Source organism: Hippopotamus amphibius, chromosome 2, assembly GCF_030028045.1.
Source record: "Hippopotamus amphibius kiboko isolate mHipAmp2 chromosome 2, mHipAmp2.hap2, whole genome shotgun sequence".
Classification (NCBI taxonomy): domain Eukaryota; kingdom Metazoa; phylum Chordata; class Mammalia; order Artiodactyla; family Hippopotamidae; genus Hippopotamus; species Hippopotamus amphibius.
The window spans coordinates 48,059,975-48,077,292 of NC_080187.1; the positions used below are offsets into that span (position 1 = coordinate 48,059,975).

The following is a 17,318-nucleotide window of genomic DNA, read 5'->3' on the forward strand; positions in this document are numbered from 1 at the left end:
AAATCCACTTCTAGAAATGTATCCTATGGCAGTATTATCACAAATGTCCAAATCTATACATATAATTAAGAAAGCATTGTTTCTCCCAGATTGAAACTGGAAATAACTCAAATATGCTCAAGAGGAAATTAAATAAAAATAAGTGTCCACACAATGGAATTTTGTGAGCTCTTAAAAAAAGTGTTATTGTGATTATGACTGCACAACAATGAGAACATATACTAAAACCCACTGAATTGTGTACTTTAAATGGGTGAAATGTACAGTATGTGAACTACATCTCAATAAAGTTGTTTAAAAAGTGCTAAAATGCTATGCTACGATAAGAAATGGGTTGTTAGAAATTTACAAAACAAGATATGTAGCATGAACCCTTTGTTAACAAAAAATCTTATTCATATATACATGCATGTGTGTGTGTGTATATATATGTATGTATATGCGTAACATGTATACATATAGAAAAGGTCTGGAAAATTAGAAACTTGTTAACTCAGTGGTGTGGACTTGAAGTTATGTGCAAAATGTGTGTGCTGTGGGTTAGAGGGAAGGGTCACTCTTGCTTCATGGAACTTAACCGTAGGCAATACATATAAGAGTAGACACATGATTATACATGTTCATTATGATCATTCTCTTCTGCTCTTTCCTTTCTGCTCCTTCCCAATAATTTGAGCCCTAAGATTGAAGACACAGAATATCTAACAAGACATATTTTTTCCAGGAATATAATGTTCTATAATATTAGAAGTCTTCTGGTTTTTATTTCCAGCTACCTATACAATCTCACCTCTAAAATAACTAGTGAGAAAGAATTACATCACAGGGCAAAGGCCCATTTGACTAGCAGTTACTTGGTTAATTTCTGGTCCCATACTTCAGAGCAGTGCTTCCTAAACTCCTAGTAGTCATATACCACCTTCACGCTTCTTGCCATGTCCAAATACCATCTGAAATATTATTTACCTAATACTTCTTTTAACTTTAATATACTTTATTTTTTAAAAAATAGCTGCTACTGTTGTAAATAGAAGGTGTATATCATCTGCCATACAGAGTAGTTTAATATCAATATAATAAAGCAAAACAATATTATACTGAAAACTTTAAAATATAAATGTAAAAAGAATTATCTGAGCATCAATTCCCACCAAAAGCAGTGCCTGTGACAGGAGCTTGTGAGCCAGTAGTACATTTTGTGAAGTGCTATCAAAGAACAGGAGTGGAGATGGGGAAGAATGAAACAGGAAAGGAGAGAAAATCTTTACCCAAGAGAGTGTTGAAAGCTGTCACTACTGGGACAACTGGGTCTTGATTCCTCTGGGGACCTGCTGAGTAGCCATATAGAATAAGTCTCAGAACTGTCCACCCAGGAGACAGAAGAGGGAAGTATTGATCCCCCAGCTCCCATTCCCATCAATCAGGGATGGCCCCATGTGATATTAACGCCACACTTGGTGACAGCAGAGAAGCATTAGGGTACAGGTGAGAATTTGTGTACAACTCAGTTGAGATGCTGTCCAGTAACAGCTGCACACAGTTGTTTGCTGCAGCAAGAGTTGGAGTAAAAATGGGAGTGTGAGCTTTTTGCATAATCCATGTGTCTGTATATTCTGAGTCCTCTCTAGCTCTCCATATTCTTTGTCCTCTCCACTCCTGTCCCACTGGCTTTCTTTCATATTTACAAAGTTCATACTTCTTCAGGTCATGGGGTCTTTACATGTGGTCTTCATGCTACTCAATCTTACTTCACCTCGACTCAGCTTACACCAACTATATGCATCACTAAATCTCTCACCTTGATGACTGGGGCAACCTTCTCAGATTGCATGCATTGCATTCTTGTAGTGCTTTGTTGCCACTGTAAATTTGCAAATGTTGTATAATTATTTCATTAATGGCTTTGTTCCCCCCAGGAGATTGTAATTTTCCAAGAGCAGAAGGTGGATCTGCCTGCGTTCCCCATTGTACCTCTAGTATGTAACACAATGCCTGACACTTACCATGCACTTAATAAATACAGAGTGAGTGACTGAGTGATAGGAAATTCCTGCAGTTATTTCTGAACATAACTTTTCTCTTCCCTACTCTTATTTTCCCATTCATTCCCCAGGCAATTTGAGTTCAGATGCTAATAACTAGCATCAATTAGAGGTAGGCTGTGGAGAGATTTTTTTAGGTTTCCACTGCCAGGTTAGGAAGACTCACTATGAGAAAATTTCAGAGTGGTTTTGAAGCCCTCCACACCCTCCTAAGCATCCTCATCCCAATGGTTGAAATACAATTTTTTTTCCTAAGCCATGTCCTAACTTTCACATAAAATAGCAGAAGAGGATTCAAACATTATATTAGTGAAAATACTTACTAACATACCATAGAAGGAATACACTGCTTTACGAGAAAGGAAATTCCAAAAATGGTGGTCCAGCCCATCACCCAATCCCAGCTCCTAGCATGCTAGTCAGGACGGAAGCATGGCCTCTGCACGAGCCTTCTGTAAAGCACTGCTCTCCGCACCTCACACTTTACACTCCTGACATGTATTTGATCAGTAAACCTAAGAGGATCATTAGCAAGTAAAGGGAAAGTAATAGAGAAAGGGCATCACAAAGGGTGACAGACTGTAGATGTTCCATGGCAGGAGTCTGGGGAGTGTGTGTTGATGCTACTTATGTTTCTGGAGGACAGTTCAACCCTATGGAGAAGCACACAAACTCTAATCAGACTCTGTAGGTTAAATATGGGCTCCTGTCACTGACTTCCTTTAAGGTCTCGAGCAAATTATTTTACCTTTCTAAGTCATAGTCTCCTCATCTATGAAATGGGGCTGATGATATAACTTTTCGCAGGGTAATTTAAAAATTCAAGGAGGTAATGCTTGGCACACAAGAAGCATTCAATAAATGTGAGCCACTGCTGTCATCATCTTTAGCTGTTGTCCGCTTTCTCTCTTTTGCCAAAATGCAGACCTAAGTATATAGCTTCAAATGGAAGTCTCCCAAGAATGGCTCTGCTGCCTACCTATCAACTGCCATTGGAGATGAGACTAAGGGACTACATCTTGAGATTCCCTGGAGAGATAAAGGAGCCGCCAAATTCCTATATTTAAATTCAAAGAGAGTTTAAGTCCCACAGTGCCCTTGAGAAAAAGCAGAGCAGAGGGCATCCATGGAGAAGAAGAGGAAATATCTGAAATGTTCTCACAGAACAATGAACAAATCTTTGGGGGTGTATCTCTAACATTCCATGCAAAGCAGCTGCCTTTACTATTTTTTCTGGAATCACTTTGTTTTAAAAGTGGTTAAAATAAATGTTTCGGAACTACAGCCCTTCCCTCCTGCAGCTCCTGCAGACTTTCCCGCAAGTGCTGAATGTTCCTTTAGAGAAAGGAAGGTGAAAGAGAAAAGGGAAACCCAACTACAAATGGCAGTAAGAAAAGGGGATGTAGCAAGGAAAATCACTAGAGACAGGATTTTTTAAAAAAGGACAAGTGGCATGGTACACGGCCTCCCAAGAAGAATTAAATAATTTTTTTCTTTATTTTAATTCAGTGTGTGAGGGAATATCCCAGAAGCTTCTGCATAATCAGAAACTTAAGTATTCTAGATCTCACTGACATTCACATCTAATTAATTGCTGCCTCCTCTTTGGAAGTGAGCAGCTTCCATCTTATTCTTTACAGTTAGTTCTATTAATCCTGTTTAACAGGTGTTTGCCTGGTAAAGAGTAGGTTTCTTAGCCCTCACGCTGCATTCTGGGATGTACTTAAGAGAATGTCTCAAACTCTCTGAGTTTGTGAAAACTATACTTCATATTTTTTCATTTCTCTCAACTCTTGCTGAAGATTTAGGGAGCAGCCTAGATGTGATAAAACAGACTCGTGTTAAACACCATGACCAGATTGTGCTTCAAGGAGCTTTAAAACATGAAAACCCTTATACTCCTGTGTATTCACCCTATGGTTGCTGTAAGAAATTACCACAAAATTAGTGGCTTAAAACAACATAAATATAAACAGTTCTGGAGTTCAGAAGCCTAAAATCAAGGTGCAGGCATCAGGTTGAAATCTGCTTCCTTGCCTTTTCCAGCTTCCAGGGGCCACCTGCACTCATGGGCGCCTTCCTCCACCTTTAAAGTGCATCACTCCAATCTTTGGTTCCAATGTCACAACCAGTTTTTCTGACTGACTCTTATTTCCCATTTATAAGCATGCTGTGATTTTGTTAGGCTCACCCACATAATCCAAGATAGTTCTCTTATCCTCAGATCTTTAACTTAATCACATTGGTAAAGTCCATCTTACTACATAAGGCAACATATTCACAGTTTCCAGGGATTAGAACATGGACATTTTTGAGGGGTTATTATTCTGTATGCCACACCATGCATCATAAGCATCTCTCTACCAAGTACAGGCAGCTTTCATTTCATTTCATTTATTATTTCATACATAGTATGTTCCTACACACATGTATGAAATGTGCATGTCTGAAAATTGAGTATTTAATAACATGTAACTGGAAAGGGAAGGGTCTATCTGGTCCTTGAAAGCTTAAAAAGTAAAATAGAATCCTTATATCATATTTTTTGGACTTGATCTTCAATGATGTCTGTCTAGCATTAGATACATTTTCCGTATTTTTTCCCCCACAATTGAAATCACAGTTGAGTGGCTTAAGTCAGATGAGTATCTGAAGCTGAGGACATCTAATGATATCCGTATTAGTTTCATAAGACTAATGCTAACTTTCAATTTTCCATTTATCTTACAAAAAAATAGGTACACCGTAAAAAATCATTCAAATAATTTCCCAAAGACCACATTACTGCTAAAACTGAACTGTTGTCTGACAGACAGAAGCACTATTGACATATTTTAAAAGGTCTGTTCATCAAGGATAAACCAAAGTCCAAAATCAGTTTATGAAGTTTACACAAGGAATATCAATTCTGATGAGATAAAAGTAAAGGCTTTTCAAAACATAAATTGGATCTGTATAGAAATAAGAGACCTAAAGTAGATTTTTTGGTTTTGTTTGCTTTGGTTTTCCTTTACTGAACAGAAAGCCATATGAAACATTATGTCTTTTATCTGCTAAAATACTACTAGTCTTGGACTGGGGTCATCAGGATGGGGTCTCAGTTGTCAGGAAAACAACAAACCTAAAAGAGTATTTCCTTTAATGCTTAAAGGGCAATTATCTGACAAAAATTAACATTATTGAAATGAGTATTATTAATGTATGCTCCCCAAAGAAACTTTTTCTTTTTCTTTTTTTAATTTAAATTTATTTATTTATTTACCTTTTTATTTACTTATTTAATTTAATTTAATTTATTTATTTATCTTTTTGGCTGGGGCATTGGGTCTTTGTTGCAGCACGTGGGCTTTCTCTAGTTGTGGTGAGCAGGGGCTACTCTTCATTGCGGTATGCGGGCTTCTCACTGCGGTGGCTTCTCTTGTTGCAGAGCACGGGCTCCAGGCATGCAGGTTTCAGTAGTTGTGGCTTGCAGGCTTCAGTAGTTGTGGCACACGGGCTTAGTTGCTCGGTGGCATGTGGGATCTTCCCGGACAAGGGATCGAACCTGTGTCTCCTGCATTGGCGGGCAGATTCTCAACCACTGCACCACCAAGGAAGCCCTCTTTTTCTTTTTAATGGAAATCAGGTAACACTAACTAGAGTTCCATTTAAATATTTCTTTGGGCCTGTATTTAAATCTGGATGCTTTATTATAATACAAATATATAGTAAACCTCCTCAGACCATTTAAAAATGTCCTTCATTTACATGCAACTCTAAAAGAGGTGTAAATGTACTACTTACCTGAATGGATGCCTGTGAGAACTGCAAGAAGTAATATATATGAAATTCATAGTCAGCATATGGTGAGCAGTCAATAAGTCTTGGCTATTTTCATTAATAAGCAATAAAAAATAGGCCACACTTATGGAAGAAATATTGACTCTGCTCTTTTTTAATCCACTCATTGTTATTCTGTCTATGACATTACCTGCCCCACCATTGTTTCCCAGCAGGGTCCTCGAGGTACATCTGCAGGGTGCACAAAAAAGGGTGGCCCAGTGGTATTTCCAGTGAGCGATGCATTGTAGGCCTTGATCATGTTGGCTTCCCATAGGGTAATATTGGCCTTTACTAGCTTCTCCTCTTCAATCTAGAAAGCAAAGTGATGGAAACAAAAATGAAGACAACACAGATTTCAAAGGTATTCCCGGCAATCTTGAGACTGGGAAGGTAACAATATGTGACGGCAAGGACAATCCAGACACAAGATTTACCTTGTTGTTAATTTCATCCATCAAGGCAAGAATAAATACATACAAGTTGCCTAAAAGAAGAGCAAAAATGCGTCCCAGTAGCCATTTCAGAGCGATGAGGGGATGGTAGTCTTCCAATTCAGCAAATAAATCAAACAATGTTGGACAGAACATCCCCAGGAGGGACATGACCATGTTCATCTACAAGAAGACACAAGGGGTGAACCAAGTTAATGGTATTTAAAAATTATTATTGCTTTCCTCCAAATTTGAAAGATTCCAGCAAGATTCCTAAAATTATTTCACGTGTTTTTAAAATTTGATCTTCTTAAAACTACAGAGATGATATTCAACTCACATTTTCAAGATGTATATGTTCATGAGCTTGTGGGTGTGCCAGTAATAACAGTCTGTTTCCTAGTACACTAAGGGATGCGATTTACATTACTTTCTATGCAGAGAACACATTGTTCTACGTGGTAACTGCTTCTGTATTTTACAACACGATTTCCAAATGAAATGGAAAATGATCTGCTTGAGGAATGAGGTCCAAACTGGAAATACTAATTTGACAATCATCAGCATATGGATTAGTTTAATCAGTTAGAATGGATGAATTCCTTGAGGTGGGCTCAGGACTAAATACTGAGCTTAGGGGAATTCAAACTATCAGGGGCAAAACAAACAAACAAACAAACAACGGAATTGGTTTCATCAAAGAAAACAGAGAGGATGTTGAGAAAAAACAAAAGGAGAATACATGGCATAATGTCACCAAAGCCAAGGCAGGAGAGTTTCAGAAGTGAAGAACTGGCTTATTTATAATGCCAAAGGTAAGAGAATTATGAAAGAGAAAGAGAATGAAAATATGACAAGCTGGAAAATTTGTGGTCCTTATCTCCAGATTGATTGGCACACTTATGATTATATTATGAGGCTAAATTAACGCGATGAAAAGAATACAGAGCATACACTACTTTTATAATGGGGGAGGAAAAAAAACCTTTAAATACATTTTTTGAAAATGTTCCAGGTGACTCTTTGCCTGAATACCTGGCTCAAACTGTCACTACCGAACATTTCCCATTTCCCCCCCCATGGACCTCATGTTTTGAATGATTAGAATTATCAGACTATATTTAGAGAATAATTGTCAATATGTTTTTTTCCCTTTTGACTAAGAACATTATGTAAGAATGACCAGCAGGAGTTAAAAGTCAGCATGACATAATATAAAATCAGCATGACATAATTTCAGCCTAAAGTAAAAACTTGGCAGAGCCTATGTAATCTTATATAAGGTAAATTTAAATTCTGTTTCATCAAGTTTGTTAAGTTTTTCATGAATCCCCACTATTACCTTTGTTGGCCTCTAGGAATCAGGGGTCCCCCAAGATGGATATTAAACAGGTTCTTACAAAAAGTGACCCTTTTAGTGATAATCAATTACCCATCCTTTTCTGTGGTTCATTTATACAAAAATATGATCAATATGAACCATGGACCAAAGAGGCATGATAATTTTGCCTATAAATGCTATCATAACTGCAACAGATAACTTTGAAAGCAAACTTAGTAATGCTTTGAGGTTCTCCTTTGTTTTAAATAAATAAAATAACTATCTAATGACTTTGTTTTACAGGTGTCCATGAAATGTCTATGCCATCATAGTCTCTTAAACGTATGGTCTCCATCTTCAGTGTTACTGCTTCTGAAATACATAGAATGTTTTTGTTTGGAGCCTTTTGTTGTAAGTAGGTTATACCATTTTCTGTCCAAGATTTTTCTAGGAAATCCTATGCTTATGAAGACTTTCTTAATCTGTTTGGTTTACAAGGCTCTGCAGATGTTTCAGTGTGGGAAATCTACACTTCCCACCACCTAAATCTTCGCACACTTTGAAAATGCCTAAGTTGAAAATGATGCCACATTGTATTCTAGAACATTTTATGAAGGGGAACAGGCCCAAGAAACAACACATGACCAATGACTTCCTGATTCTAAATATCTACCTGTGGCCTCTTTTCTTGGACCTGCTAAATGGGCAGATACCCTGAAGACAAACCATAATCATATTTAATTCCTGGCAAAATGCTGGACTTCCTCATGTGAATAGCATTTGGAGGAGAGGTAATAGGCTAGGGGGAGGAGGAGGTGGAGCCATTAGTGAAAAACAGAGAGAGGTCCAGTCTTGCCCAAAGTAGAGGAGGCAATCTGAATGTTTCCAGTGAGATAAACATAAGAACCCAGGGCTTTATCATCGCTGCTTCAACGAGTTCAGGCAACAACTGGATCTTTCAAAGACAGATGCAAGATCTACAGAGAAAGCAACATAGGGTCATGGAAAGAGTGTTGCATTGAAATCAAGATTCCTAAATTTTAATGCTCACTGTTCTCCATGGTTCTGCGACCATGAACATATCACCTAATCTGAGATTCATTGTCTCTGTCTGTAAAACATACTGGTTGGAATATATGTGTTCTAGTCTCTCTTTCAACCCCACCTTTCCCTAATGTCACAAAGTGTAAAACAGACAGACAATAGACAGATTTGGAAATAAGGCTGGAATAGGGAAATGTGTGCCAGGGTTGTTTCATTCTCAGGGCAGGATGACGGAGATAGGCAAAGATTGGCCGTATTTTATGTCCCAGCAGTGAAGCACAACCCACAAAATCTCAAATGTCAGGTTCTAAGCACATAAAAAGCATGCAGAGACGAACTTCATTTTTTTCCCACCACCCAAGGGTGTCAGGATCTTGCTGCGCAAACTCCTGGGATCGCTTCACAGCCCAAAAGATGAGGTATCCACTCCCGCCAAGTGTTAGAAACACGAAGAAGTTAGCAAGAAACCTCAGGAATCTGATCAAGTGGACGTTTTCTTCTACTTGGGCTGCTCTTTCTTCTATTATAGCTTCCTGTACCCAGGCAAAACAGAAAAAAAAGAAATATCTGAGCTACAAAAAATATCATGAACTCAGGAATGATTTCTGCAAACATCAGAATGTGAGGAATGAAAATGTAAACTAAATCTGGGGTTCCACAAACCAGGTGAATATTGCCAGCAAAAGAGAAAAAGAGAAAGAAGGAAGAATTCTTACAAACAAACTCTGCTTGAGCTAATATTTACTAAGATAGTCTTCATTCTAAAGTCTCTTCCGGTATAGTTTTTTAAAACAACTACAAAATAATATTTTCAAGTCATTTTAAATATTGGGCTAATGTATTCCTGTAAATAATTAGTGAGCATTATTCTATTATTTAAAATATCTGATTCTGATTACTAACGGTTGGCTGTTTCAAGCCAATGGCATTGTTTTATTACCAAATTTAGAGAGAAATAGTGTTGTCATGGGTCATCAATCATTTTCCAGTCATAATCAGAACCCTGCACAGATCCTGTGGGAAGAAACGTTGAGCTAATCTTTCTTTTAATGGTTAAGATATTTTGCTACCTAGACCATTTGGAATGGCTCCAATTTTACTCTTAGAAATACCAAGAAAAGGCTCTTGAAGTTGGTGTCTTTACCTTAAAGTTCATCGTGATAGAATTGAATTTGTTGTCTGCTGTTTCAGGATTGCCAATCAGGTAGTCCCAGCTGGTGAACACCTTCCAGCTGAAGTTGAAAGTGTTGTCATCACCACCTCCATCATCACCAATATTTTTGGTCATGCTATACAAACAGGAAGTTTAATCCAGCAGCCAGAATACAAGCAGAAAGGGAGAGGTTAGGGAATAGCAAAACATAATTATAGGGAAATTGAAGAAGCAATATCTAAAAGACACATACTTCCAAACAAATTTGTTCTAATAACCAGAAAATAGAAGTTTATTTAAAATTTTTTTTGATTTGTTTTAATTTTTTAAACTGTTCATTTTCCAGGCCTTCAAGATTAAAAGACTACTAAACATTGGTGATTTTAACAATTAAACAAGTTATATAAAAATATGTGTTTTCCTAAACTGTTTTCCTAGGGTCATATACTGGGCTCTGAACCTTTTGTGGGATAAGGATCTCTCTAGAAATCAAATGAAAAACACCAGCCCCCTCCCCAGGAAAAACATATGTATAGACTCTTAAACTGTTGTACACAATTTTAATTGGTTTCCAGACCCTGTGAAGCCTAAGGATGGATTAACCCAGGTCAGATCATCAGATCAGGAAACTCCTTCATAGATTTCAATTACTCTTAGAATCTCCTCCCAAAGAGTGATTACACTGAATGCATGAAATTTTTCCATACTCTACAACTCTTGACCAAGAATCAAGATTTAATGCCATGTGGTTACATATATGCTAATCAGTGATGTTTCAATTTTTTTTTTTTTTGCTTGGACAGTTTAAAGTACATTTACTTAAAGGTTAATTTCAGTGGTTAAAGATCTATATTCCACTTCCTTTTTTTCACTTACCACTATAAATAGCAAAATTAAAATTTTATATGATATATATTATAAAATAGTCCCATTTGATTTTTTAAATATTACAGTGATACAGAACTGAAAAAGAAAGGAGCATGATGACATAAAGCTGACATTGTAGTTTGGCAGGCATCTTTAAGGTTATCTAAATTCCCTCACTGTTAATCCTATTCCTTACAGAGGTTTGTAGGTTTCAAATGGGCTAACATGTTTGAAAAATAACCCAAAATAATTATTCTTTACATCAGTCTACCACTTTACCCTTTGCAAATGGTATATATTTATGTCCTTCTCAAATATGACCATATTTGTCTTTCTCAAAAACTTAATAAGAGGTCAGGGTAGTTAATATTACTCTCTGTACAATCATTTGTATCTCATCAGTTGTTTTTCTACCAAGCCTTGCCACCAGGGCTAGGAGTGGGGTGAGAGTCATAAATCGCTGTGGAATTATCTTGCCATACAGGCCAATGAGCTTACACCATTTGCCAATCAGGTAATGAACAACCAAAGGTCCCCTGTCAAAGAGAGGGATGAAAATCAGGCTGGTTTGGGTGACATAACATGGATGACTTTGAAGGGGAAGATGTGGAATTGGTGCTCTACAGCTACCCTAAATGGCATCTTTGAGCTAATTTGAAAAGCTGCCATTTCCTGTAGAACTGCTCTAGCCAATAAGTTTGCCACCAGCAATATGTGGTTACTGAGCACTTGAAATGTGACTAGTGTGAAATATACACAAGATTTCAAAGACTTAGTACCCAAAAAAAAGACAGAGACTATCTCAATAATAATTTTAGATTGATTATATGTTGAAGGAATACTTTTGATATATTGTGTTAAAGTATATTATTAAAATATATTTTACCTAGGTACTTGTGTAATGTAGCTACTAGAATATTTTAAGTTTACATGTACCTTGTCTTATATTTCTTTGCATAATGCTGTTCTAGATGCTTCACATTCATCTGCTAGAAAATTATTATAATAAATGTGCAAATCTCAATGTACAACTACATAACCATATGTGGCTACCCTACTGCTGGGACTATCATGTGACCTCAATTCCTACCATGCTGGCTTTTTTTGGCTTTTCAATAAGCCTATGAATTATAATCCAAATAAAACAATTAACATGTCAATCACCATATGTCAGCCATGCTCTAAGTGCTTTGTATGTATTAACTCATTTTGTCCTCATGGCCATCCTAACACCAAGGTGTTACTACACCTCTATTAAAAACAGGAAAACAGAGCAGTTGAACAATTCGTCCAAGTTCTTTTAGAATGGGCTAGAGCTGGTATTTGAATCCGTGAAGAATGGTTCAAGAGCCCACTAGGGTATGTAGCCTCTGCAGAGTCAATAAAAGAAGCTGAGGAATTGGACATCCATAGATATGCTTCCTCAGTAACTATGGAAACTAAAGGACCCACATGGAAACGATACTCACAGGCTTCTGTAATGTAACTGGTACCCTGGACTTTAGTCCTGCCAGATCAAAATGGCCAAAAGACTAGAAATATCTTAGACTTTTTTGGAATGTGGTAGTACTTTAGCAGGTAGACAGATACTTTACATACTTAGCATCTCTGATTACACTTGGACAAGTAGATAAAGATTTTGGACACAGGTTCCTTAAGGCCTTTTTCCTGAAAGGCTTAAAAACTAAGCATAATAGTTTTCTCTGCAGGAACCAGTAAGTTTGGCAGCGACAGGACACAAATCATGTCATAGACTGTTTCAGAGAGCTCCTGCTCAAGAGGACTTGGACCCGCAGATAGAGGTCCTTCGCTGCAATTAAACATAGGCCAATTTACCTTGTACATAGTTTAAAAAAAAAAAAAAGGTGGAGATGTTTCAACACTTCTGCTAAATTGGTTCAGAAAATTAGCTACAGGATGGATTATTCATATTATTCATAGCCCTAAATGACTGTGCTAGGTTTCTGCAGTGTCTTCAAGTAAGGTTTTAAAAATATATTTCAGACAGGGGGAAAAAATGAGCTGCAGTTTCATCAGTTCCCCAATGAAATTCTTTCCCATGCTCTAATAAATCATCTTCCAAAATAAAACATGACCGTACAGTTGATCATGACGGTCTTGTTGAGGGCCATTTGTTTTTGCTGTTTTGCTGTCTTATACAGCTTAAATTTTTTGGATGAGTGATTCTTCTGGTTTTGTTGTTGTTGTTGTTGTTGAACGAAGAGAAAACAACAGATTCTGCCTATTGAGCTGATTCTGCAAGTCACAAACCTCTCTATGCCGAAAGAGATGTCAGCAGCTGTTTCCCTGTCTTGTTTGCAACATTGATTCACACCTCAAAGTACAAAAAAAGCACAATTTTAAAATACGCTTAAACACAGGATAGGCATGCAACCATCACTGCGACCCAGTGAGATGATCAAAGGCCTGCACTGTGTTCAACCCTTTTGTTTGGGAGATGTAATATTCTAACATTAGTGTAGCTATTAAATCACATTTTATCTCTTACATACTCTGCATTCTCTAGACATGAAACAGAAAAAAAATTATCCAATTTTCAAACTAATTTTCCCATTTGATTCCAGAAATCATTGCTTGCTTCCCAAGAGACCAATGAAACTTACGCTTTAAGGACAACCAGAAAACTGTATCCAATGCACATGATCCCCACCAGAAAATAGGAGAGTGGCAGTCTGAAATTCATCCATCCAATTGTTCGTTTATTGTCATAATAGCCATAAAAGAGGACGGAATATTGAGCCAAGCCCTAAAATCCAACAACAAAGCCACTTAACAGATGCTGTGAAGAGCAACTCAAAGAAAAAAGATAGACTTCTAAGAGGAATAACAAAATGACATTAATTTTCAAACTTGGGAGATGGCTCTGACAGGAGCCTATTGTTTTGCTTCACGGAGTGACTGTTTCAGCTGCCACATTGATTGACAGCCTCTTGGTTTACTTGAAATTCAGGGAGTTCTAAATAGACCAAATTTTTAACCAAATATAGGCTTGCTCAGCTGTGGAGCCATTACCGTGAAATGCCCATTGATTGAAACATCAAAACACACTTCATGGTGTCATTAGATTTACAATTTTAAGAGCTTGCTTAATGTTGGGGGGAGGATCTGAAACGTGCTTCCTCAAAGTGTCATGGCAGGTTTCCACTTCCAGTCACCTGAGCCACAGTCAAGTTGGTTCTCCATAAGCCACGAGGCCATGTCTCAGCTCACACTTAGCAAAAACAAAGAGCAGGTGAGATGACACTGGAGCCAATATGCACAACCTTCTATTCATCAAGACTGTTATCCCCTAACAAGCATGTTTATTCATGCAATTACATGCTCCTTCCCAAAAATTATCTGCCAGGGTTGGAATCACCATCTTCCAAAGCCACCTGAGTAACTGCTTTCTGTAAAATATGGCATATTTTGATGCCGCTTCCCTTTATCTTTCTCTCCTCCTCTCATTCACTGTGTTCTTCACTCTTATCTTGGCAGCATTGTTTCTGTATGACTATATATCCACTTCCCCAACTTCTCTCCGATTTCATCTCTCTGGCAACAACGTAAAATTACTATGCTTTGTGAACGAAGAAGATAATTGCGGTAATAATATCAATCAATAAATGTCATTGAGCAGTTAGCATTTGCCGAACACCTGACTTCATCTTACAGAACCCTCACAGAACCCTCTTGAAGTGGCTACTGTTAGGGGTAATCGTTTTCCTCTACTCTTGTTACTTTCCACGTAGAGAAAACCCAGAACTGTAACACTCCCAGCCCCTCTCCACTACCTCATACTGGCCCCGGGGAGAAGAAACTCAGCTGATAGTAGAGCGTGGATGAGGAACCGGAATGATGTGGGGCACCACACTTCCTCCTTTGAGATCACGTGCTGTGCTCTGCCCCTGTGAGGGGTGTCCTGTCCCGATCTAGGACTGCTGAGTAGGAAGGTCTGCCTCTGAAGCCCACTCGCCCATAAAAAGATGCCATAATCTTTACCATTAGCTTTAACAGTAATACAGGTGACATGCTGACCTCCACCTGTCTAACCCTTTGTCTTATTTCTGGTTTGCTCACAACCTGGGTCGACAAGGTAGGGGGTGTTATTTACCATGACTCCCCCACCCAAAAAAGACTCAATAACTCTATACCTACTTTACAGATGAAGAAACTGAGCTTTAGAGAAGTTAAGTCACTTGTCCACATTCACATAGCTAGTACGTGACGGAGTCTGAACCTGAACTGGGTCTGTCTAATTCAAATCCATATACTTAACCACTGCGCTATACTGCTTCTCCTATGCTTTCTCTGCCTATCAGGCCTTGTATCATACTAATGCCATATCTACCCAGTAAAACAAAGAAACAAGAAGCCCCCTGAACCCTGAATTGGTTAAGAGTGATGCCAGTACCTCTTGGAAAGGACCTGGACACCCCTTTTGAAAAGATTTCAAAGGGCCTCATCTTCACATACATAAATATTACAACCTGACTTCTTTTTCTAATTCATAATGACAGAATTGGGATTAAAAGCCACCTCCAAAATAACATGAAAGGAGAAAGTAGATATGTAACAAACATCTGGTGAGCTTGTTAGGTTAGCACAATAGCTACTGGGGAGCTAACTCATCTGGTGTATGTATCATTCAGCATATGTTCAATGGCTGCACTTCATAAATATTAGATCACAACCAAAGGGGGTACGGGCCCTTTTTTTGGAATCCTGATTATTTTGTAAAGGTTCCTTCTGTTGGCTTATTTCTACATATGTCGTGAAGCATGTAAATGAAAGAGGAGGTACTGTTGAAGTGCACAATTTTTAAAAGCTTTATACAATCCATCTCAGTAGCATATTGAGGGGTGGTTTTTAAACACATTGAAAGGTTTAGAAGAGTATTCCCACACCCCTTCCACCCTGTGGGCCCACCACCCACCACACATTTTCCCCTCTCCCTTAAAACTCCAACAGCAGACATCTGGAAGTGACTAAAATAGCAACAACTCCTAGCCTGGCCAAGGTTCCATTCGGTCCATGTCAGTGCACACGGCTTTCCCTGTGGGAGCACTCTCCCATCCCAAAATCTGTGACAGAGAAACCACAGTCAGAGCCAAGTTTCAAATGAGCACAGAAAATTCCTGTCCAACTCTGGGTTCCATGCTTGCATACTGTCTACTAAGATTCTAATTTCTGTTTGAATGCTGCAGCTGGTCTAGTCCACAGAAGCCGACACACATCTACGAGAATGTTTTGATGATGTAGTCGCTAGGAATCAACTCATGCATTTATTGTTTTTTTTTTTTTTAAGAACTTTTATTGAGATACAGTTAACAGACAATAAACAGCATATATTTAGAGTGTACAATTTGGTATCCCAATCTCCCAATTCATTCCCCCCCAACCCTCCCTGCTTTCCCCACTTGGTGTCCATGTGTTTGTTCTCTACACCTGTGTCTCTATTTCTGCCTTGCATTTCCTCTTTCATAGTTGTTAGCATTTGCCTTATGTATTGAGGTGCTCCTATATTGGGTGCATATATATTTATAATTGTTATCTCCTTTTCTTGGATGGATCCCTTGATCTTTATGTAATGTTCTTTCTTGTCTCTTCTAATATGTTTTATTTTAAAGTCTATTTTATCTGATATGACTATTGCTACTCCAGCTTTCTTTTGATTTTCATTTGCGTGGAATATCTTTTTCCATCCCCTCACCTTCTGTCTGTATGTGTCCCTAGGTCTGAAGTGGGTCTCTTGTAGACAGCATATATATGGATCTTGTTTTTGTATCCATTCAGCCAGTCTGTGTCTTTTGGTTGGTGCATTTAGTCCATTTACATTCAAGGTAATTATCGATATGTATGTTCCTATTACCATTTTCTTTTTTCTTTTTTTTTTTAACCTGGAAGAATCCATGTATTTATTTTCATTTTTTTTTGGGGGGGGGGTACACCAGGTTCAATCATCTGTTTCCATACACACATCCCCTCATTTTCTTAATTGTTTTGTTTTTGTTTTTGTAGATCCTTTTCTTCTCTTGTTTCCCTCTTAGAGAAATTCCTTTAGCAATCGTTGTAGGGCTGGTTTGGTGGTGCTGAATTCTCTTAGCTGTTGCTTGTCTGTAAAGCTTTTGATTTCCCCGTCAAATCTGAATGAGATCCTTGCTGGGAAGAGTGTTCTTGGTTGTAGCTTCTTCCCTTTCATCACTTGAAATATATCATGCCACTCCCTTCTGGCTTGCAGAGTTTCTGCTGAGAAATCAGCTCTTACCCTTATGGGAGTTCCCTTGTATGTTATTTGTCGTTTTTCCCTTATTGCTTTTAATAACATTTCTCTGTCTTTAATTTTTGTCATTTTGGCTACTATATGTCTTGGCGTGTTTCTCCTTGGGCTTATCCTGCCTGGGACTCTCTGTGCTTCCTGGACTTGGGTAGCTCTTTCCTTTCCCATGTTAGGGAAGTTTTCAACTAGAATCTCTTCCAATATTTTATCAGGTCCTTTCTCTCTCTCTTCTCCTTCTGGGACCCCTATAATGCGAATGTTGGTGCGTTTAACATTGTCCCAGAGGTCTCTTAGTCTGTCTTCAGTTCTTTTCATTCTTTTTTCCTTATTCTTTTCTGCATCAGTGATTTTCACCATT

General features: G+C 38.1%; 1 protein-coding gene across 1 annotated transcript in view; it reads right to left on the minus strand.

The window, feature by feature from the left end:
- Window positions 1-17,318, minus strand: part of TMC1 (transmembrane channel like 1) — a 127,168-nt gene that overhangs the window by 29,018 nt on the left and 80,832 nt on the right. The window contains exons 9-13 of the mRNA XM_057722167.1: window positions 13,305-13,447; window positions 9,805-9,949; window positions 8,999-9,193; window positions 6,299-6,478; window positions 6,013-6,174 (exon numbers count right to left, since the gene is read on the minus strand). Of these exons, the coding sequence (XP_057578150.1) occupies window positions 6,013-6,174; window positions 6,299-6,478; window positions 8,999-9,193; window positions 9,805-9,949; window positions 13,305-13,447 (825 nt within the window). The remainder of the gene's footprint in view (window positions 1-6,012; window positions 6,175-6,298; window positions 6,479-8,998; window positions 9,194-9,804; window positions 9,950-13,304; window positions 13,448-17,318) is intronic.